The 23,110-nt window shown below is 46.9% G+C and overlaps 1 protein-coding gene across 1 annotated transcript in view; it reads left to right on the top strand.

The window, feature by feature from the left end:
• CACNG4 (calcium voltage-gated channel auxiliary subunit gamma 4) overlaps window positions 1-21,715 on the top strand; it is a 42,388-nt gene extending 20,673 nt beyond the window's left edge. The window contains exons 2-4 of the mRNA XM_074554907.1: window positions 13,698-13,781; window positions 19,701-19,841; window positions 20,676-21,715. Of these exons, the coding sequence (XP_074411008.1) occupies window positions 13,698-13,781; window positions 19,701-19,841; window positions 20,676-21,214 (764 nt within the window). The 3' untranslated portion in view covers window positions 21,215-21,715. The remainder of the gene's footprint in view (window positions 1-13,697; window positions 13,782-19,700; window positions 19,842-20,675) is intronic.
• Window positions 21,716-23,110: the final 1,395 nt, after the last annotated feature.

Genomic DNA, 23,110 nt, shown 5'->3' with positions numbered 1-23,110 from the left:
CTGAGGGGAGAAGAGTCAGTGGCACAGCAGACACCACACCAGGCACGGGCTACCTGCCCTTTGCCCAGTCTTTCCAGCAAAAGGAAAATGTTTTGGTTTTCTCCTCCCAGCTCTAAACATTCTTGGCTTATTCCAAGCCATCCCAGGACAGCAGAAGGCAGCGAGCATTTCTGGTTACAATGGCAGATGTGCCTGATGATGTGGGACTCTCACATGCATTATTTAAAGCAAATTCTGGGATTCTAAATTGGATTGCTCAAAGCTCCCATCACTACTGTCCTTCCCCAGTGCAGGTAGAGACATTTCATAGTAAAAACACAATCCTGAAATACTGAAAGTAAACTCAGAAATCTCGACCATAAAATATTTATGAGTCTGTGCTTTGGTGCATTGTAATTTTGCATGATATGTTTTGCTTTTCAAGACTGACTAGATTAAGGCTCTTCTGATTCATTAAACACATTTTCCCAAATGCTGTTTCTACAAATATTGTTGGGTCATTGTGTTTAGTTGCATTTATTAGCTGGTGTAACAAGGAACGTACATCTCCCATAAACCTGAGAGGAACCCACTTAAATGTGTTGCTCTGAATCTCAGCAGAGAAGAAAACAGTTCTCATGAATAATTAAAGCTTAAAGAGGTCATGCTGGTTTTGCAGCCTCATTTTTATTTGTCACTGCTTAGTTTGCATTAGGAAATAGGAAGTTTCAGGTGCAGGAGCCAAATGGAATCTCTTCTCCATGTGTTCATTTAAACAGATCTATTTGGTAGCTGTCTCCATTTTTATGTATTAGGTCATTTGTTAGCTATAGTGATTTAAATCAGTCCTGGGAATCAGAAAGTTTAAGGCTTTTAATTTTCATCAGGCAGTGGCTGTGCACCTCTTTGCCTTTGGGCAGGAAGGAGCACTGGCTCCTCAGCTGGGCAGGGCTGGGGTGCAGGCAGGGTGGGAATTCAGGAACACTGGGATTCAGCAGAGTTGGGATTCAGCACAGTTGGGATGCAGGCAGGGCTGGGATTCAGCAGGACTGGGATCCAGACAGGACTGGGACTCAGGCAGGGTGGGGATTCAGAAACAGTGGGATTCAGCAGGGCTGGGATATGACAGGGCTGGGATTCAGCATAGCTGGGATTCAGCAGGGCTGGGATGCAGTCAGGGCTGGGATTCAGGCAGGGTGGGAATTCAGGAACACTGGGATTCAGCAGGGCTGGGATACGACAGGGCTGGGATTTGGCAGGGCTGGGATGCAGGCAGGGCTCTCAGGGAGGACCTGGCTCACCCCCTGGTCCCCATCTCCACAGGCCCCCCCCAATCAGCCAAGCCCCTGCTCCTCTCCCACGCCCCCCACTCACCTCCAGCCACCCCCTGCCCACCCCTCCCATCTCCTCCTCAGCTCTCCCTCCCACTTTCTCCCAAGCTTCTTTTCCTCCTCCTCTGTGAACCACCTCCCATTCCTCCACATTCTGCCCCAAAGTTCTCCTTTGCTCTTTTTCTGCTCCTTTGCTCTTTTTTCACATTGCTCTGCGGCACCTTTCAGGTTGCAGGCACTGCTGGGAATCAGGAATAACCAAAGCAGTAGTAACTCTAATTCAAGTTTAAATCCTACATGCTGCCTTTATATTCCCTTCCAGGATTTAACAATGGCAAAATATTTTTGTTCCTTTCATTTTTCCCCACTGGAAGCTGCTCAGTCCCTCCACAGCTCTGCTATTTGTTCCCAAGGTTAGACATCAGCCCTGGGTATTCAGCCCGACAGCCTGCACAGCACTAATCTCTCCTGGTGGAGTCTCTCACACTGATACATCGTGCAGATGATTGCTGAGACCTTTGCCTTGCATTTCCCAAACCCAGCCATCAGCAGGGCTTGGCAGTTCCACCCCTTTCTCCCAACCTTTGGATTCCCTGTTGTCATCTGCCTTGTTTCTGTCCTGCATCACTGGCTGGGCATGATCAATCTCCAGAGGCCTGGCTTCTATGTATAACTCAACAAGCTGGCAGAGAGACCAGGAAGACTCATTTGTGTGCTCCAAAACGAATGGAGATCCAAGTCAAGGTCACTGCCTTCCAAAGACAGACACATTACAAGCATTCCTTTCAACTAAGATGATTTATGGACTCTTATTTCCCTATTGCTTCTTCAATATCCAACTATTTTTCTGAATGCCATCATCTGATGATGAATCTACATGGATTAAGAGATGTGGAATTGTTACAAGATTCCAGGAGTGTCCAAATATCCTGCATATTCCTAATCAATTCACTAAGAAGGTCCTGTATCACTCCTTTCCAGTGTAAACCTCATGCTTTTTCATTAAAAAACCCCAACTTTGCAATGTATGAATGAGCCAAAAGAAAGTTTGTGAAGGATGTCAGGTTAGAGACATTCCTGCTATTGGAGCTGACAATAATTCATGTAATGCAGAGAGGTAATTATTTAGTGCCTTGCAAGCTTCTGCTACACCAAGAGATCTCACCATCAATAATCAGAACAACCAATTATCAATTCTCAGTATTGATTGCATCAATAATATTAACCATTTCCTCAATAATATCAATTGTATGAACGATTAATAATATGAACCATTTTTTTCTACTGACTTGATCTGGAAGGATTTTCCACCAGAGAAGAAGACACACCCTGTGCAAGCTACCCCGAACATACCCAAGGATTTCCCAGGTCCTCATTCTGGAGAGTTGTTTCTTAAATTTTAGGCTGCTATAAACCTTGCCTGGTGTGAAATGAAAATGTTTCAGAAAATGGAGGAGAAAATGGCAGTTTAACAGGGTTTAAAAGTAGAAATTAAGAATTGTAAGGCAACAGCGGGAGGTTGTGCACATATGAAAGTTGAAGTGGAAGAAAATAGAGGAGATTGACACCCCACATTGCACTGGGGGTGTTTCAGGTAGTTCAGGAGGCACCCCAGAGGTGACCATGGCAGTGATTCAAATTACAAACTCAGTAGGGATTTTGGAGAGACATCAATGTCCATTTGCTTGAATTCCACCCCCAGGAATTGCCAAGCCATGGGACAGGATGTGCAGGTGTGCTGTGATCCTCAAAGGTGAAGCCATCCAGCCCTGGTTGATCACAGGTTAATGAGGGAGAACTGATGACTTACCAAAGGAAGGGAAACCATATGGATAAAAACCAAACTGCCCCTTAAGGGAAACTTGATTCCAATTGTGCAGATGCAGGGGAAAGGCATGGTTTGACATTGTGAAAATAAACATGATTTGTCATTTTGCAGCATATGAACTTCACCAGGCTGAAGGAGGGCCTGTTCTCAGAACTGCACCCGATGCAGTTTGGCACTCCAGCCCTCTCACAGTCTGATGGACTGGCAGCAGCCTCCCAGGAGTACCACTGAATCTATCTCAGGGTCAAGAATACTGGGGGGAAAGAGCAGATTTTGGTGCAAATCCTGGCTAGATTCAGGCCAGCACCATTCATTTCCCACGCTGAGGTGTTGGGGTGGTGATGGTCCCTGTGGGGCCATTCACAGTTGTGAAAAACAACTCAGTCTCTGATATATTGTGCCAAAAGCACTGCCAGTTACTAAAGTACCTCTTTAAATTAAGGTGTTTGGAGCCAGAATGTAAGTAAGAGCTGGAAACTCATCAGAGGATGACTCTCAGTTCAGAGCTCTGATGGATGAAGGCTCTCACCTCAGAAGCCAACACCAGCTCCTCAAGTGTTAGACTAATTTTAGCTAAGGTAGAAAAGCCAGCTACAGAACGCTAATGGAGCTTTCTGTCCAAGCTCCAAATTCACTTGAAAAGGATGAGGAGGATTATATCAGCCACCCAGAAACAGCCTCAGCAAAGTGGCAGCAGAGAAAAATATGGAAGTGAGTGGTGAGACAAACTTCTGGGCTGCTGGATAAAGGACTGAGGCAGGAGATGCAGGACGAGCCGAGGTGTGAAGGCAGAACACAGCGAGTGTGGGCTGGGCTGGTGGAGAGAAAAGCAGACACAGAGAAGTGAGTTAGCAACCCCACGACAAACCAGGAATGCTGACAGTTCCTTGGGGCTGAGCCAGGCATGAGAATGCTCACCGTGGCAGGCCTGACTTGTGTCTGACTTGAAAATGTTCCTCAAATCACCAGTGTTGAACACAAATGTTCCTCCAGCAGGATCACCAGTGTTGCCCCAAAACAAGCACGGCATACCCAGCCTGAGGGATTGCCCCTGTTTCCCTGTGCTGTTGATTTACAAAATGCAAACTAAACATCAGGGCTGGAAGTTTGTCAGACTTTCTCCCCAGAAAACACAGAGACATTCCCTCAATAAGCTCTGTAAAAAGGAGCAACAAAAGAGACTAAAACAGAAGCCTCTGAAATTTGCCCCACTTTGCCATCCAAGCAGCAGCAGGAGAGGCTGTGGTTGATAAGGAGAAAATTGCAAATGTAGTAGGATGACCCATCAGCAGGACTTGTGGAATTCCACAGCACACTCTGTTATCTGCTGCTTGGCCAAGGAAAGGCAGCTGGGAAGGGACAGGAGCACTGTGAATAACCTCAGTCATTAATTCTATGACCAAAATGCTGGTTTACGGGGCAAACATTTGAAGAAACTGGAAAGTGAGGAGCCTAAACCAAGATGTAACATGCAACTCTCCCCTACTCTGCCTTTCCCTGGTACCTTTGGTATTCACTGTGGTAGCACAAGGACACTTGGTACTTTTGGCAGCAGTTTTGTAATGACTGAAGAGGATTCAAAGGACAGCAGCCAGACACTGTGATGTGTTTTATTAGCTCCCAGATGTGCAGGTGAGGTGAATCTTTGGGAAATGAGTTTTGCTGCCACAAGTTTTCTAACATCCCTCAAGGTCTCAAAATCTTATAATGGAACAAAGGGCTGTCATAGAGTATGAAAGGCATCTCTGGCAAAGCATCTTCTCTGAATCTGTTCATTTCTTACACAGAAATACAAATGCACAACATCTCTGATGATATTTGCCCAGCTGAAAACAGGAGGTCAGCTGCTGAGGCTGTGTGTTTTCCACATGAATTATAAGTGACTGAGCCTCTGTAGGCGTTTCCTGGGATATCTTCTGGTGTAGGTGATCCAGAACCTAGAGATGCTTTACCAGGCTGTATGAAACAGTGCTTGGTGCATCCTGGATTACAGAATGCCAAAAAAACCAAGAGTATTTTGCTCAGAGAGTAAAATTGTTCCTGCCAGAATTAGAAGTCAGAAGTGCTCCATCCATGAAGTGTCCAAGGCCAGGTTGGATGGGGCTTGGAGCAGCCTGGGACGGTGGAAGGTTGCTGGGACAAGATGGGCTTTAAGGTCCCTTCCAACCCAAACCATTCTGTCGTTCCATGAGCAGTGGATATTTTTTATCTCCTAACAAAGTACCCCTCCTGCCATGAGGCCAACTTCCTTGGGAAATGGTGAGCATCCCCTGGCACCTGGAGGAGCTCAGCCAAGGCCACAGAGAACTCAGGAGTGTTCAAAAAGGGGTTGCCATGTGTGTTCATGTGCCATGAAGGTCGAGCTGCCCAAGCAGGAACCTCTCCAGTCTGGAATTGGCACTCAGAGCAGAGGGGCCCACACCAGGCATGAGCTCCAGTGCAGTGTGAGAGCTGCAGAAACAGCAATGCAGGAACAGAGCAGCACAGCCTTCCTTCTGTGGGGCTGGGCTGGCCGAGGGGCTGTGAGCAACCTCTCCTCCAGCACACAGGGCAATGTCCAGGGAGAGGCTCCAGGCAGCAAAGGGAATCAGATCAAGCACTGCCACAGTGCAGGCAAGCTGGGGAACGCAGATTGAGATATTCTAAATACTGGAGAGTGGGGTGTAAGACTCTTCTCTCACAGAAAGGCTGCAGTAAATACAGGAGGGAGCATTTACTACGTGAAGGGAAGAGAATGGAGTGAGCACATCAATGACAAGATAAACCAAGACCTATTCCTGGAGAAAACCTGCTCCTGCCAGGCTGGGGGGGAATGGGGAGCACTGAATAAAGGCCAGGCAAGAGCTGCCTGCCAGCCCCAGCTCCTCTGCAGTGCGTGGGCAGCAGCAGCTGCTCCAGCAGCTCCTCCAGCTCCTCAGAGCCCTCCCGAGGTGCCGAGCACACCGGGAAGGTGTTCTGCCTTTAAAAGCCTTAAAGAGGAGCAAAATGGGGCAGGCAGCGAGTCCTGAGTGGCTGCTCCTCACCTGACACCAGGGCACTGCCAGGCAGCTCTGAGCAGCTGAAGGTCTGTAGGCAGCAGAGGGGGAGGACGGGGAAAAGGGGAAATTCATGTCACAGCAGAAGATAAGAAAATAAGAGACTGGAGGAGGAGTTTTGCTTTGCCCACCAGACAATTGAAAATAGATCAAAAGAAGAACCCAAAGGGTTTGTTTGAGATGACAGCTCCTAAGGAAGAAAGTGGGGCAAATTTCATACGTTTCAACATTTTAAAATAATTGTCTTTGTGCCTGGGAAGTAGATGGGAAGCAAACAAAAGGGAGTAGGCCAGATTCTGATATCACTGGGTGAGCCAGATTGGAGCCCAGTACAGGGAAATCAGAATCTGGCCCAAAAGGAGGCAGCTCCTCTCCCTGCAATGAGAAACAAGTGAGTTCTGAGGTAGGGAATGAAAGATAAAGGAAAAAAGGGCTTCTATAAGTGAAATAAAATATTCTTTTTTTCACAGTCTCCAGATCTGTAGAGAAACATGGTTAAGAGTAAGGATGGATTCCATTTAAAGACTCAGCTGAGCTGAATTTGCTTTGGCCTGACCATGACACACACCGGCAGCTTGTCCTGCCCATGGCACCAGGGTAGCCCACAGTTATGGGAATAAACTCCTACTCTTTTTATGTCCTGAGCATTCTCTGAACACAGGATCTACCCTGGCGAAAATATGACAATAACCCCAGGTACGAGCAGTGCTCTTCATCAAATTCATCTTCAGGATGAAACAAAAATACAAACTGTCATATGGACAAATTTCCAGGACTGGCAGGACTCCGAGGGTGTCAGACAGAATCTGTCTCAAAACCAGCCTGTGCTTTGAAGTTTCCAGCTCTTACAACAGCCAAACTTTTTTCAAAGGCAGACACCCAATAAATGTGTATTTAACCTCCTGAGGCTTCTTCCTCTGCTGGCTGCATCCTCCACGGTGGTGAAGGCGGCTCACAGCAGCATTGTGGAGAAGCAAATTCACATGAGGTGTGTTTTGCACATGACCTGCATCAATAGTTCATGATTTCTTTTATAATGACAGCATTAAACATCTCCAGGCAGAGGCCCGTGGGAGCTGTGCTCATTGGAGTAACTTAAGGACAGGCTTGTGAAACTCTCAGCAAGCAGCAGGAGACAAATAATCAAACTTGAGACAGCTTAACACACAAAGTTCCAAGCTACAGGAAAATATCTATTGCTGCTCCTTGTGGTCTGAGGGGAGAGCTCAGGACTACAATAACCCCTGTCTGGCCAGCAGCACCACAAAGCAGGTTTTGAAAGTAAAAGGAGGTGCACCCTCAAGTCCTCTTCTCGAGGGTTATTTTGTGACAAGAGGAAAGAAGGAAGCAAAGGCAGCAGCTGCATGTGCTGTGGTGTCAGCCCAGTGAGACAGGGGAGCTGTGCTGGTGGAAAATCAAACAAATGAACAACATACACAGATAGATATTTTTGTGGAGATGAACACTTTTTGGCATGTCTGATCTCCTTTGCTCACTATTGCTCAAATCAGTCAGCAAAGGGCTTCAGAACCTGTCAGCAGAGAAATCCTCCTAAGGAAGAAAATACACAACTGTTTCTCCTCTGCCCTGGCAGAGTCCAGCCCTGAGACACTCTCACTCCTATAAATAGAGGTGATGTCCAAGGGAAGTGTAAAGCCATGCCATTAAGGAAAGCCAGGCCTGCACGAGGTGCTGGGATGGACACTGTGTTCAGGCCACTTCTGTTACAGCAGCCCCACTCTGCTGTCACACTTTCCTTGTGGTCTGTGGCTCTGTCAGTCAGCCCTCTCTGTGCTGATGTATTCAGAAAACTTGTCATTTAACCATTCAGATATTCATGTGTTGCAGTAAATCAGGCTGACAGCTGGCTCTGGAACTGAGGCACAGTGTTTAATCACAGAATAGATGCAACAAGCAGAACCATCGGTCCAAATTTCCCCTGGTACCTTACTAATTGCCTTATTTTTAATATACAGTCAGCTCCTTGCAACTTGTATTCCCTGTTTCCACAGGCAACAGAGAAAAAAAACCAAGAGTATTTTGCTCAGAGAGTAAATTGTTTCTACCAGAATCAGAAGTCAGCCCCCAACAGCAGAGGTGCTCCATCCAGGAAGGGTCCAAGGCCAGGTTGGATGGGGTTTGGAGCAGCCTGGGATAGTGGAAGGTGTTGACAGCACTTGCTGTCAAATGATCCTGAAAATGATTTCATTTCATGTCTCCAAACCATTCCAAAAGTCCCACATTTGCCAGGAAGCAATGGGCTGCTTGGTGAGGTTTTGGGGTGGGTGCTGTGTGTGTATTTACCTGCCTGCAGGTGACTGCTGAAGCCAAGTGGCCACTTCTGCAGCTGAATTTCACAGCTCCCATCCCACCCATGCACCTCCACTGGGAGAATCCCCTGCTTCACACTATTAATAGTGTGCACGTGTGTGCCCCAGAGCTGCTGGAGAGCTGCAGGAATGGGGTGTGTAGGCAGGGGAGAGTTGGATCCAAGACACTGCACATATCTGGTGTCCCATGAGGAAACAAGAAAGGCTTCTGTACCAGGTCCCAAACCTTGCTTTCAAAGGTTAATAGTAATCCAGTGATCTTCGGAGCCACTCATCTTGGTGCAAATCCAAGTCAAGGTAATGGACCTCTCACTAGTCCTAAACACAGTTTTGGGGTGGATGGCTGTGTGTGTATTTATCTACCTGCAGGTGATTGCTGAAGCCAAGTGGCCACTTCTGCAGCTGAATTCCACAGCTCCCATCCCACCAGTGCAGCTCCTCTGGGAGAATCCCCTGCTTCACACTATTAATAGTGTGCACGTGTGTGCCCCAGAGCTGCTGGAGAGCTGCAGGAATGGGGTGTGTAGGCAGGGGAGAGTTGGATCCAAGACACTGCAAATGTCTGGTGTCCCATGAGGAAACAAGAAAGGCTTCTCCACCAGGTCCCAAACCCAGTGTTTTCTGCATAAGGAGGGCTGGCAGCTGGAAGGGTTAAGGGTGCAGGAGGTGATGGAGCAGGAGGGAGCAGCCCAGCCCCTCTCCCCCACTGCTATCAGATATTCCTCCCTCAGCCCTGCTCAGCACGGGCAGACACAAATCCCTATTGACAGAAGTCCCCTGCAGACAGGGCCCTCTGCTGCAGAGCTGCTCCAGTCTGCAGTGCTGGAAACCTATTTTAAATGACAACACAGCAGTAGTGCTATGGGAAGATCTTGTTGTGTAGAGTTTTCAAGATCAGGGCAGGGAGAAAACAAAAGTACAGCCTTGTATTGACAAATATTGTCAGACATTTGAGGACTCTGTTTTCCAGTGCTGGTTGGTGCAAACACTTCCAAGGCATCAGGGAATGTTGGCATTGATAAACACTAACCACAGGAAATGGCTGTTCTCAGACATGGCTGATGGTATGGACAATAACAGGATCATGCATGGCTACCAAATTAATGAGCATTTACATCCTAAGCATTAATCTTCACTCTCAATCATCAAAAAATAAAAACCCAAAGAACAATCTGCAGTGGTAGAGGCAGGATTATTAAAGGATTATTTGAGAAAGAGCAAGGAGAAGGCAGGATGTCATCAGAATGTGGGATCACTACTTTGATTTGCTGTTGAAATCTCTATGTATTTTGAGATCTCAAAGCCCAAAACAAAGCTTAATCTTCACTTAGGCACTACAGTTGCCTCCCTTATCATGTTATCTGAGTACATCACACTCTAATTATAGTTGTCTGAACAACACTTAGTGAGATTGGGAAGTACTAACCTTGCCAGAGAAGCCCTTGAACACAGAGCAGAACCAAGTCAGAAATGCTTTTTAGTTCCTAATTGCCAGCTAAGTATGCTGCAACCAGTGGAAAAAAAATTGTTCTAACACCATCAACAGCACTTCAGAAAATTTACCTCTTCATTATCATTAATGCAGATCCTGAAGTCCTGGCTCAAAATTCAGAACAAAGTTTTTGTTATTATGAGGAGAAAAAATGCATTCTAATATTTGTATTTCTAAAAGCATCATTAAAAACGTATCAGTAATCATTCAAAGAAAGAAGTAATACTTACAGCATCTCAGTGGGATATTATATCTCACTCTCAAGAGGTATCCAGAAGAGCTTCTCAATATTTTAGTATCTGTTAGGCAGTGATTGCAGTTTATTTATCTCTCTCTCTAGTGGGTACAGCAGTAGGAGTTAAATATTCCATCTTCCTCTCCCAAGGATGTAAGGGACTGTATCCCCAAACTCAGGCAAGAAGGAAAATCTCTGTCCCCCATCCTTTCCTGGTGGGAAATGGCTTTGTGTGCCTCTGTGAGTGTGGACCTGTGGCCACATTTGCCTGCACATTTCTTCAGGGCAGCTCCTGAGAAGCCTTGGAGAAAAGCTTCAAACAGCTCAGCCCTCGTGCAGGTGCTTGCAGAATGATTGTTACTGGGTTTCATTGAGGTTTTCCTTTTCTGCCACCTCTGCCATTCCATGACTTTTATTCTTTATGCATTGCTTTACATGCCAGGGCATGGAGATGAATATCCCACCAAAGCCCAGCTTTGACTTGCTCCTATTTTTTATGTATCAGTACAACTCAGACTCTGCTGTCAGCTTTTAGAGCTGACCACTGCTTCAGTAGCTTCTCCAGCTAGTTTTAATTTTTAATTTTTGCCAAATCTGAATTTCAAAGTCCATCCTTATGAAGAAGTATTGTTACTTTTCCTAGCAAGCCTTTATTTCAGATACTTTGTGGCTTGAAAGAGGCCTCAACACTGTGTAGATCACCAGAGGTCTTGATAGCAACTTCAAGCCTTGCTGAGAGTTTAATAAGCTGGTGCTGAATTACATTGCACTTGTTAAGTTTATAGAAAAAAAGTTATTCAGTCTGCTGCTGTTATTAGCTATCAAACATCACAGACACTAGAGAGGACCCTTAACCAGTATCTCTGGTCTGAACTACATAAAAAGTACTGAGGAGAATATTTTGAATTCCTAGGCTTTGATACAGGTCCAAATTTCACAGTCATTTCCAATTTCTATAATAAATTAGCCAGATAAATAATGACCAATTAATAATGACCAATCCCAGTATTCCTAAAAACTGAAAATAGAAAGGAACTTTCAAGTTCATGCAGATTTTTTAAATTTTTTGGGGTGGGGGGGGCAGGGCAGAGAGGTGATTAACCTGTTTTTTACCTCTGATTAACCTGTTTTTTACCTCTGCTAGTCTTGCTAATGCTCTTTCATGTGAGAGGCTGTAAATAGAAGAGCCAGGAAATGAAGGTCTCACCAGTGCTGTGCTGCTGGTGCGTTCCAGCCCTGCTGGGGCAGGAATGGCTTCATGGCCTGTCTGAAAGTTCTGCTGAGGGGCCCATTTCACTCAGCAGTTCAATTACGTTGAGCCATTTCACAGAGCCCAAAGCCCTCCATCAGTCCATCAGTGCTGCAACACAAGAGGCTTGGGGAATATTTCAGTCTTGCAGACTCCTCATCTGTGGAGTTTCTGGGGTGAGGTGTTTGTTTGGGCTGTTGCCATGTCCACACTCGGGGAACGTGCAAGAGGAGCCTGTGGTGGGGACACTGAGCTCCCTCCTTCAGGCCTCTCCCTGCCTGCCCTGCAGCTCAGTCACCTGCCATGCCTCTGCTTTTAGATCAGCTCTGGGTAAACTCAGCCAATTACCTTAACCTTTACTGGAGGTTATTACTGGAGGAAATTTATTATTTATTTATTTTATTATTGGAGGAAAATTATTTAGATTTATTGGAGGACCACAGAATCATGGAATGGTTTGGGTTTAAAGGGATCTTAAAGCTCACCCAGTTCCACCCACACCTTCCACTAACCAAGGCTGCCACATCAAACCTGGTCTTGGACACTTCAAAGGATGGGGCAGCCACAGCTTCTCTGAGCACAGGGAGGAATTTCACCCTTTATCTCCTCTAACCCTGCCTTCTGTCAGTGTGAGGACACAGAACACAACACCTAGAGACAGACAAGGTGTGCAGGCTGAGGTGGCCCCACCCATACACACACAACACAGTCATTGAGAAGCCTATTTCCACAGAAATTAGGATGGGAAAATTATTTAGATTTTTCCTTAATAAATAGAGAGAATAAAAATCACACTGTGAATGTATTTCCTGTAAATTGCACACCTTTATGGAGAGACTTGATGAAATGACCATCCAGTCTCAGAGGCTCTGTAATGCTGGGGGTGATTGTGTGAACTGCCATTAAAATAAACACTGGGATCTTTAAAATGTGAGTTTTGCATTGCCTTGAGGAGCAGCAGCCCCTGTGGATGCACAGGCTCTGCAGGAGCAGCCCAGCTGCAGTGCTCTCCCCACCTGGCAGCCAGGACAGGTGTGTCACTCCCAGATGTGACATGAGCCACTTGCATCTTGTTCCCCACAGCCTTTGAAGTGCTGTGCAGAGAAAGCCTGAGCTGCTGCTGCTGCAATTAGAGCTGATACATCATTTACTGGGAGAATTTAATGCGCTGTAGTAGCAAACCTGCAGTTGACACTCACAGGGTGCAATTTAAATCCTCTGGATTAGTAATTCTTTTGAGATTTTTGTAATCATTGGTAATAGGTAGTGAAATAAATCCACATTTATATCCTACAGACTGCAGCTGTGCTTCTGTTAAAGTAGTATTAAGTGATGGGTTTTAAATCCTTCTGCCAGCTCGAGCTGTAAGCGCTGAGGCTCCTGTGCAGGGATAACTGAGCCTGGGTGATGTGTTTCCGAGCAGGAGAGCTCTGGTTAATGAATAATGAAAGCAGCACGGCACAATCAGAGCTCAGGGCTCGCTCCTGCAGGAAGCTCTCTGGGGAGAGCTCCCCGTGCAGCTCCCTGTGCCACAGCGACCCAGCTGCAGCTCACACTGTGGGTAACAGTGACAGGAAAGAGCACAAAATGCTCATGGACAGCTTTACCTACACAGACAAAGTGCTGAGGTGTCCAGTGAAGCAAGGGGTTTGTCCAGCCAGCTCTGGTGCTGTCCCTCCAGGGATCAGGAGTGCATCAGGAGTGCATGCTGTGCCCTGACTTTACTCCCAGTTAGCTAAACAAATATGCCATTAAAAGCTGAGCCAACCTTGAGTGGGACATAAGGGCTTCAACTGCAGCAGGAAGAGATTTATGGACTTGTTTTTGCAGCCTAGAAAGTAATTGAAGAGGGCTCAGACAATTCAGCATTTACTGGCACTTCACTGTGGTGAGATGGGAAGGGTGATGGGAGTGAGATTGGCCCTGGGAGCCCCAGCCATGGAGCAGGGACCCAGCCTGACAGCCACTCTGGGAACAAAAAGAAGCTTTGCAAACTCAGTATGCTTGTAAGATAAGCACAGTGCTGATAAAGTGAAGCACTTAGAGATTAAAAATCTCAAGAGGATGATAGAAGTGGCTGAAGGAAAGAGCCCAGGAATCCTGGCTGTCTCTTCATTCAGCCAATCTGCCCAAAATTCATTACTTCAGAGATGGTTAAAAAAAGCACATTTGCCTGGTTGTGTTCCTTATGGGTTCTGTTTGCTTTGTTTCCATCCAGGAATCTACAAAGGACATTGTTTCCGGATCAACCACTTCCCTGAGGACAATGACTACGACCACGACAGCTCAGAGTACCTTCTCCGTAAGTGAGCACTGACACCTAACACACAGATGGGGCTTCCCTGGGCTTCTCTTCTGCAGAGGGCAACCCCAGTTTTACTCACTGCAGACTGGCCCAAACTGGGCAGCACAGCCTAGTGGTGCCCACATGTCCAGTTCATGCAGCAGCTGACACAGCCACCACCCCTGGGATCCACACTTCAAGGTCATGGAATCATGGAATGGTTTGTGTTGGAAGGGACCTTAAAGACCATTTAGTTCCAACCCTCTTGCCATGGGGTTTCAAGGATTTTTTCCAGGGGAATGCTCACAATTTTGGTGCAGATGGTCTAAACATCATATGACAAATTTTCAAATGAAAACTGCAGCTATCTTGCCCAGATTTGCAAGGATATTTTACAGAGGGAGTATTTATAGGGTTAGTGTAACAAAACAGGTTTGAGGAGTGGGTTCCAGCCCATTAGGAAGCTTTACCAAATGCTTAAACCCAACCCTTACTCAAGCCTCAGCCTCTGCAGCTGGTGAGCCACATCCCCCTGCAGTGAAATCACTGCACTATAGGAAGGAAGCTGAAATTTCTGCAGGTAACAGCAAAATCCCAGCATGATCAGGGGCCATGGCTTCCCTGCCTGGCCAGCCAGCCACTGCTGCTCCACTCTGGCGTGGAATTCCCCCCAGAAGGGATCCCACCCACCAACCTGGGCCTTGGAATCAGGGCAGTTGTTTCATCCCCTCCACCTGACCATTCTCTCCGCTGATGGCAAGTCTTGGAACCCAACCATGAAGCCTGCAAAGTTGGAGTTGGATTCCCCTTCCCCAGAGGACTCCTTGCCTTGTTGTTCCTCGTGAACAAAAGAGCTGAGCAGCCAAGCTGAAAGCAGTGCCCTTTAGCAGGGAGAGGAGCTGCAGCTCACAAGGTGTTGGGAAATCAGGGAGCACAGACCAACGCTGCTGGCAAAGCAGAGAACTCCTCAATTACAATATTAATTACCTCAAACACCACTTAGAGAACCACTCTGCCCTTCTGCTCACTTCTGGGCAACAACTTCTTGTTGCTAAGACATGAAGAAGGGAAAAAAAATCTCTGAAAAGTTTGCCTCACCAGAAAACCCAGATGTTTTTTTCCTCTTTGCTCTTGTCGATTTAGATCAGTCACAGCACCCGGGTGACACGATTTCAGAGCTCAGGCAAAGGCAGAGTGTGAGCACAGCTGCATTTATCTTTCATAAAAAGCCTTGGAACTAATGTTAAATTGATGCCAAGTCAGCTTTAGGAAACAAACATCATTAGTAAAAGGAAAGAGGAATTAAGTAGCATCATGATAAAAGCACATTATGCCTTCTTTATATGGAGAAAAGTGAGAACTGGGAAAAACAGTCTCCAGCTCCACGTTAAGCTACGAGACTGGTAAATTGTTTGTAAGTGTGCTTGTGACGGGTGTTCCTAAAAGCTGTTTGCAAAAGTGACTAAGTACAGATCTTAAAAACAAGTTGGTCCAACCCTTTATGTCTTCTGCAAAATCAGTCTCTGGTGTCTCCCCCGCAGAGCAGAGCTCACCTCTCAGAGTCTGCACAAGACAAGGCTCCTTGGCTCTAACTTTCATAAGAAAACTGCAATTTCCCATGCACAGAGTTGATTTAGAGATTACTGAAAGGTATCATGTCTAAATCCAGAGGAGATGAGCTCATACCTATATGTAATAGGGACCAAATCATTGTCTAAGACAGCAGGATATTTGCATCCTGTTTCACAGGGACGTGACAGCCTCTGTCCTGTTTTTGCCCTCTGCAACACTTTTGCAGTCTATTGGCTCCATTCTCCACTATTTCTGGCCATCTCTTGGCACAGTTTCTCAGAGGGACATGTTAGGACTAATATTTATTTTTCCTGCCTGGCTTAGGCAAAGGCACCCACACTCATGTGTTTTGTGCTCCTGAAGCAGCAGCGTGAGGGGTCTCAGCCTCTTCCACAGCCCCCAGTTTAATTTGGGCTTCAGAGAAATGCAAACACTGTAGTGTTTGCAGGATCAAGCCCTGGTTCAAAACCCCATGAAAATCAGTGACAAAAATGACTGATTTTGGGAAACTTTGGTCTAGGGAGTGGGTAGAGGCAGGAGTTTGGATTTTGCCCTTTGGTGTTCAAGCTGCTCCCTACAAAACCAAGCGAACGACAGTGTGGGACAAGCTGAGACGTGCAGAGGAGCTCAGACAAGACCCTTCCTATTGAACCTTCCCCGTGGCAACACACTCCCATCTGTGTGTCTAAAATAATCCCCCTCACATGCCTGAGCAGGGCCCCAGTGAGCAGCAGATGTCCCAGTGCCAGCACGGACCCTGGGCTGCCACCGCATCCCCAGTGGCAAACGTGCCCTGGTTCCCTGTCCCTGCTTCCCTCTCTGCTGCTTCCCTGGTGTCTCCTTTTCCCTCTTTCCTGCTTCCTTCTCTCCTGCTTCCCTGTCTGCTGCTTCCCTGTCCCTGCTTCCCTGGTGTCTCCTGCTTCCCTGTCCCTGCTTACCTGTGCCTGCTTCCTTCTCTCCTGCTTCCCTGGTGTCTCCTGCTTCCCTCTCTTCTTCCTTCTCTCCTGCCTCTCTCCTGCTTTTCTCTCTCCTGCTTCCTTTTCCCCTGCTTCCCTGGTCTCCTCCTTCCCTGGTGTCTCCTGCTTCCCTGTCTCTTGCTTCCCTCTCTCCTGCTTCCCTGGTCTCCTGCTTCCTTCTCTCCTTCTTCCCTCTCTCCTGCTTCTCTCCTCTCCTGTTTCCCTCTCTCCTGCTTCCTTCTCTCCTTCTTCCCTCTCTCCTGCTTCTCTCCTCTCCTGTTTCCCTCTCTCCTGCTTCCATCCTCTCCTGCTTCCCTCTCTCCTGCTTCCCTCTCCCCTGCTTCCCTGTCTCCCTCTTCCCTCCTCTCCTGCTTCCCTCGTGTCTCCTTCTTCCCTGTCCCTGCTTCCCTCTTTCCTGCTTCCCTGGTATCGCCTGCTTCCCTATCTGCTCCTTCCCTGTCCCTGCTTCCCTTTCTCCTGCTTCCATCCTCTCCTTCCCTCTCTCCTCCTTCCCTCTCTCCTGCTTCCATCCTCTCCTCCTTCTCTCTCTCCTCCTTCCCTCTCTCCTCCTTCCTTGCTCTCTCTGGGCACACAGAACCCGATCTGTTCCCATCCAGCCCGGATCGCCGGCTCCTCTCCCTTGGCAGGAGGGGGATCCATCTCATCCTCGCTGTGCGCTGGGGATGTCGGGGCTCTGCTGCTCCGAGCAGGGGGACCCCGCTTCGGGGGCATTTCCACACGTTCGTGCCCTTCCTCGCTGCATGTAGGAGCATCCTCTTTGCAAAGCCATTCCCTCGGCTCCCGCCTTTGCGGAGATGAAAAGCCCGAGCCGAGCAGGGTTTGCAGCCCCATGGGGAGGAGCGGCTCCACCGGAGGAGGTGTCACCGCACATAGCGGTGCGCAGCAGGCGATGCGAACCGACAGGACGGTAAACAAGGGGGGGAGAAAAGCCAGGGAGAAAGCAAAAACCAGATTGCCTTAATGTTTTTTGATGTGCTGTCACTTTATTACCAGTATCAGGAGACATATGTAAATTCTACGTGGTACCTTATGAGCTTCCTTTGAAATTTCAGAGCTAAAAGTACACATTGTAAGAAAGAAATATACTGTGGAATTTTTCAGGAAGAGAACACTGTGTGTTTTGTTTCTCTTCTCATTAATTGCCTACTATAGAAAAATTATCTCTGAAATTTATTAGTAGAAATAGAACAAATAGAACAACCCATCCCATATATTTGGTGCATCTGACCAATGATATCACTGACCAAAGCTCCTTCCAATGATATTACTGAAGCATTTTGGGAAAGCTCCTTGATTTAACTGAAATCATTATAAACAGCATGACCATAAAGTGCAGGAAACAATATCCAGAAAGGGTGGGCCAGAGGCGATTTTGAGCCTTTACCCAGGGCACAAAAACAGACAGACAGAGATTTGGGATGCCTTAAAGTCCAGCAGCAGAGACTGACTTTGAATCTTTTTCTAACAATTGACTGAAAAAACTGACCCAAAAGCCAAGTGCTGTTAATTCCTAGCACTCATGTAGGAATACACCCAGGCCAAGGGAACAGGCTCTCGCCTCTCAGCAGGCTTTGCCCAGAGCCCTTCCACCCACTCCCATCGGTGGCGTTTGGCAGTTCCTGCCAGACGCTGCCTGAATAGCAATGCGCCCGCCTGGCCCGGCTTCAGATCCGGCTGGAAAATGCCCCAGCTGTGAAGGACACGTGCAGCGACGCTGCCAGTTTGGGAAAGGATGGACTTTTCTCGCTCTTACAGATCGATACAGGCAGAAGCTTCCCAGGCAGGCGCTGCCTTTGTCTTTTTGGGTTTGTGTCCGGAGCGTCCCCGCCAGCCCCGGGCGGAGCGGGGCTCAGTGAGCGGAGCCCCCATCCCCGTCCCTCCGCAGCCACTGGAGCTCTGCCACCAGTTACCAGGGGAATCGTCAGGAAGCGATTCAGTGAGTCGGGAACGCCAGGGCCATGGGCAGTGAATGGGAAAGCAGCAGCTGGAACATCTGCCCGTTCCTGCCGCTCCCAGCGCGGCAGCCAGCAGGATGCGCCCGGAGGGAGCGCGGCGCTCCCGGCCCCGCACGGCCCGGATGGCGCTGGCTCCTCTCCGCCCGCCCCGCGGTGCTGAGGGGGCTCCGTGCCGCTGTCACAGCAGCCTCTGACCCTCCCTCGCCTTGGGATCCCCCCAGCTGGCGCCCCTCGCTCTGCCGGGGCTCCCCTCCGTGCCCTCGCCCTTCCCCGGCTTCAGGGGGATCCCATTTTCCACAGCAGTGTTCAGCGCCTTATCTCTCCTTCTTCAAAAAATAAATCCTCTCTCTACAGCAATAAAACTCGGTTCCTCACTCTGCCTTTCAGGAACCCCCGGCAGCTTTTACCCCTTTGGTTTTTACTCTCTTCTCATGCTTGTTTATTTTTTCTCAGCCCTTTTGTTCCCTCCCTGCTGCTTCCCTGTCGATTGCTGCTCTGTCTTCTTGTGACCCGACTTTGAAAGCTGGCTTGAAGTGGTGTTTTAATATTTTTGTGGGGGATTTTATACGCTGATGAATGGACTGAAGCATGCAGAATTTTAAATGACTACTTTGCTGTCAGGGAACCAAACACAAACATCTAAAACACACTTGTTAAAATTCCTTCCTTAGAAATCTGAAAGGTTTCGATGTCCTTAATATCCACTAAAAGAAAAAGGGGTTATTAGCTGTGCTTGCTGGCAACATGGATGCTGCTGACTTCAAGAGCTGTAATTTGCTCACCTTGTGTGTGCACCACGGAACAGATCCGTCTGCTCCAGCTGTCCCAAACCTTGTAGGGTTCATAGCCAGCTCATGAATTTTTCACTGCTGCTCCCTGCGTGGTGCTGGGTCTTACTGTCACTTACCTCATGCTTTGCCAGAAATATTCTGCACACGGTGGCATCAGAAAATGCCAATAATGCTGGACTTCCTGGGAGAAAGCTCAAAAGATTGAAGCCACTCTGTTGAGAGTCTGTGTCACACTGGTCACCTCATGGCTCCCTCGTCCCAAAAACACACCCAGAAATGCAGAATCAGTGATAATTCTAGGAAAAAGGAATTAAAAATTATAATAAGTTAGATATTAGGAAAAATTTCTTTGCTGAAAGGGTTATGAAGCACTAGAACAGGCATCCCTGACTATGTGCAAAAAATGTGTGGATGTGGCCGGCACTCAAAGATATAGCTTAGTGGAGGTGCTGGTTTCGCTGTTGGGTTTGATGATCTAAAAGGTCTTTTTCAACCTTAACAATCCTCTGGTTCTATTAAATCATTCTTCTTAACAATTTTAGGAAAAAAACAGGGCTTTTGAGACTCTAATCTCCACACTTGCACCCGAGGAGGCACCCAGAATGATTGCTGTGTCTTCCCTCCCTCCCTGTGTCCCTGCAGGCATCGTCCGTGCCTCCAGCGTGTTCCCCATCCTAAGCACAATTTTGCTGTTGCTGGGAGGACTCTGTGTCGGAGCAGGAAGGATTTACAACAGCAAAAACAACATTATTCTCAGCGCTGGGATTCTCTTTGTTGCAGCAGGTATGTTCTGTTTAAATTGAGTTCTTAAGAAGTGCTGCTGTTTTCAGATGGAAAAGACTCTGGAAAATCTCCTTGGCAGTGCTTTCCCTGTATCCCTTTCCTGGGCTGAGTGCATTAACAGCACCACAGCAGGCAAATTTCTCAAGACAAAATTATGCTCCTGAAGCCCCACAATAAGTGTATTCTAGAAAAGCATTTGGTTTTCCTGTAGAAAGAAGTGAAATTCAGTAACAAGCATGTTTTACACTATTTAAAATGTATTAAACATTAGATGAATCAGGCATCTCTTATACCTAGGGCCGTTTTTTTAAATATGAAGGCAGAAAACATTCACCTCTGATAGGTGAGCCCGTTTTTCACACTAGAAACATCTGAGAGAGTCAGCCCCATTGTTAATGGCTCTCCCTGCAGCCTGGATTAAGCATGCAGCATTTAGATGAAAATTCAGCACGGTGGAAGAGAACTTATTTTGATCAAGGTGAACAGCCATAGCCCTGAGCTCCAAATGTATTTTTATCATTCTTCTGGATGTTAGAATCCTGCTCACCATATTAGTGAGCTCCCACAAGCTGCTGCTTTTCCACTGTGGCAGCAAAGAGATGGGGAAAAGTCCTGCTGAGTATTTTAGGATCCATGTGAGCACACATGATCCATATGTTGATCTTTTGATTGTTTTTCAAGAATAAATGAATCCTTGAGATAAATGTAAGAGTAAATAAATGTAATAAAATTTCTTTGTCCCAGTCTTAGAACCATTCAGGTCCAGAAAGTATCATGGCTTGAATTTTATCTCCCCAGCCACATAAACATTGATTTATGTTTTTCTTCCTCCAGGTCTCAGTAATATCATAGGGATCATTGTCTACATATCGAGCAATGCAGGTGACCCAAGTGACAAGCGAGATGAGGACAAAAAGAACCATTACAACTATGGCTGGTCTTTTTATTTTGGAGCCTTGTCTTTTATCGTGGCCGAAACCATAGGTGTTCTGGCTGTGAACATTTATATTGAGAAGAACAAAGAGCTGAGGTTTAAGACCAAGAGGGAATTCCTTAAGACTTCTTCCAGTTCTCCTTATGCCAGGATGCCAAGCTATAGGTACAGGAGGCGGAGGTCCAGATCCAGCTCCCGCTCCACGGAGCCTTCTCCATCCAGGGACATTTCTCCAGTTGGCATGAAGATAGCAGGCACCATCCCCATGAACGAAATCTCCATGTACACCCTTTCCAGGGAGCCTTTGAAGGTTACCACGGCTGCCAGCTATAACGCAGACCAAGAAGCCAGTTTCCTGCAGGTCCACAACTTCCTCCAGAAGGAGTTTAAGGAAGGACTCCACGTCAACATGGTCAACAGGAGAACGACGCCGGTGTGAAGCACCTTCCTTCCTCGTGCTTTTTGAAGAGATGCCCAAGCAGAATGGATCTGTCAGGAGTGATGTTAAAATACCCTCTCACCTCTTTAATTGTGGCATGTGTTGAGGTAGCAAGTGGAGATCCTCTGGACCAACATAAAGATATTTACACGCTCGTAGCTTTTTTTGAAGCTATTTGGAGTTTGTTTATTTCCGTTCTTGGTGTCACAAGATGAAGGCAGTTCATGTTCCTGCACTTTTGTAGTGTCTACACAGTCTTGGAGAAACTGCAAAGGACTGGCCACCAGTGTGTTTTAAAGGATTACAGAAAATTTGTTGTACTTTTTTTTTTTTTCTAATATTGAGATCCCTTAATACAAACTTGCAAATATAATTTATAACCAAGCCCAAGGATGAAAATGAGCTACTCATCAAGTGAGCCACTTTCCTTCAACACGGCGTAAGCTTTGCCTCTTTCAAAATAAAAAAAAAAAAAAGAAAAAAAAGAAAAAAAAAAGAAAATATTTTTGAAGGCAACACTTTCTAAAACTGACCTGTGCCACTGAAACCGTAGAGCACCCACGTACTGAGCATTAGAGACTCTCTGATGGGGTGGGAAGGGGGTCTCCCATTCCTGGGGTAAGGCATCCCTTGGGGCAGCACAGGCCGAGGAGCAGAGGGTGGGTGCGTCTTGAAACACCTGGAAAGGGAAACAGATTAAAGCAGGTGGGACTTGAGCCTATTTGCAAGCATCATTTCTTGCCTAATGTTTAGAAAACTTGAATTCTCATTTCGACGAGCCCTAGTGCCTGATCCGGCAAGGTGCTGAGTGCTGGCTGTCAGGAGCCCCTGGAGATTTGCCCGAGCGCGGCGGGAGCAGGGCAGAGCCGCCGCCGATTCCCCGATTCCCTTCGGCTTCACAAGTGCAACACTAACGCTACTGGAAACAGAGATCTCTGAGAAACCGGGAGAGAATGGAAACAGAGGTCTCTGAACAACAGGAGAGAATGGAAACGGAGATCTCTGAGCAACCAGGAGGGAATGGGAAACGGAGATCTCTGAGCAACCAGGAGGGAATGGAAACAGAGATCTCTGAGCAACCTGGAGAGAATGGAAACAGAGATCTCTGAGCAACCAGGAGGGAATGGGAAACGGAGATCTCTGAGCAACCAGACGAGAACGTGCCCGGACTCGCGAACCTTCCCGCAGCAACGGGAGCCGAGTGTCAGCAGAGCAGATGACAACTTTGTATTTTTTAAAACAGAACAAAAAAAAAAAAAGAAAAAAAAAAGAAAAAAAGGAGAAAAAAATAATCACCGTTTATGAGATATTTATTAAACTCTTTTTATTATGAATTAAGTGCCGCATGGTGCAAGGTATAGTTGCTTTTAGATGGAAATGGTGGTTTGACCTAATTTAATTTATTTTGTAATGATGCATCTACTTACGTGCAGAGAGCCCACAGCAAACTCTATGCATCACGTAAGGAGGGAACTAATTTGTACCCTTTGCTTCTGTCTGTTTCTAAAAGAGTCTGAATATTATTTTCTTTTCTTATAAATTCCTGCTTTCAGTTTTTATACTTAGGCTTGGATCTCAAAGCTCGATGGCCTGACTCAAAGGTAATTTAATTTAATAGTACTCATGCTGATTTTAGTGACCACTCGACCAAGCCATATGAGAATGAGGTGCCCGATTCCCCTCAGATGAATTAGATGCAGTGAGAGAGGAGCATCTAATTCCTGTAGATTCCTCTGAATAGCCCCATCATCTTCACCCAGAAAATCTTTGCTAGCAGAACACTCCACAAGAAAAAAATCCATAATTTGGAAAGTTTGGGTCACTGGTAGTGGGAGATCTCAGCCAAACTGTTAAAACCTCTTTAGTCTTAATTTATCCTCTGATGGCCCCAGAGTC

The sequence above is a fragment of the Zonotrichia albicollis genome, chromosome 19 (assembly GCF_047830755.1).
Source record: "Zonotrichia albicollis isolate bZonAlb1 chromosome 19, bZonAlb1.hap1, whole genome shotgun sequence".
NCBI classification, from domain to species: domain Eukaryota; kingdom Metazoa; phylum Chordata; class Aves; order Passeriformes; family Passerellidae; genus Zonotrichia; species Zonotrichia albicollis.
Note: the sequence above shows the minus strand (reverse complement) of the source record. Positions and strands in the feature narration are given on the sequence as shown.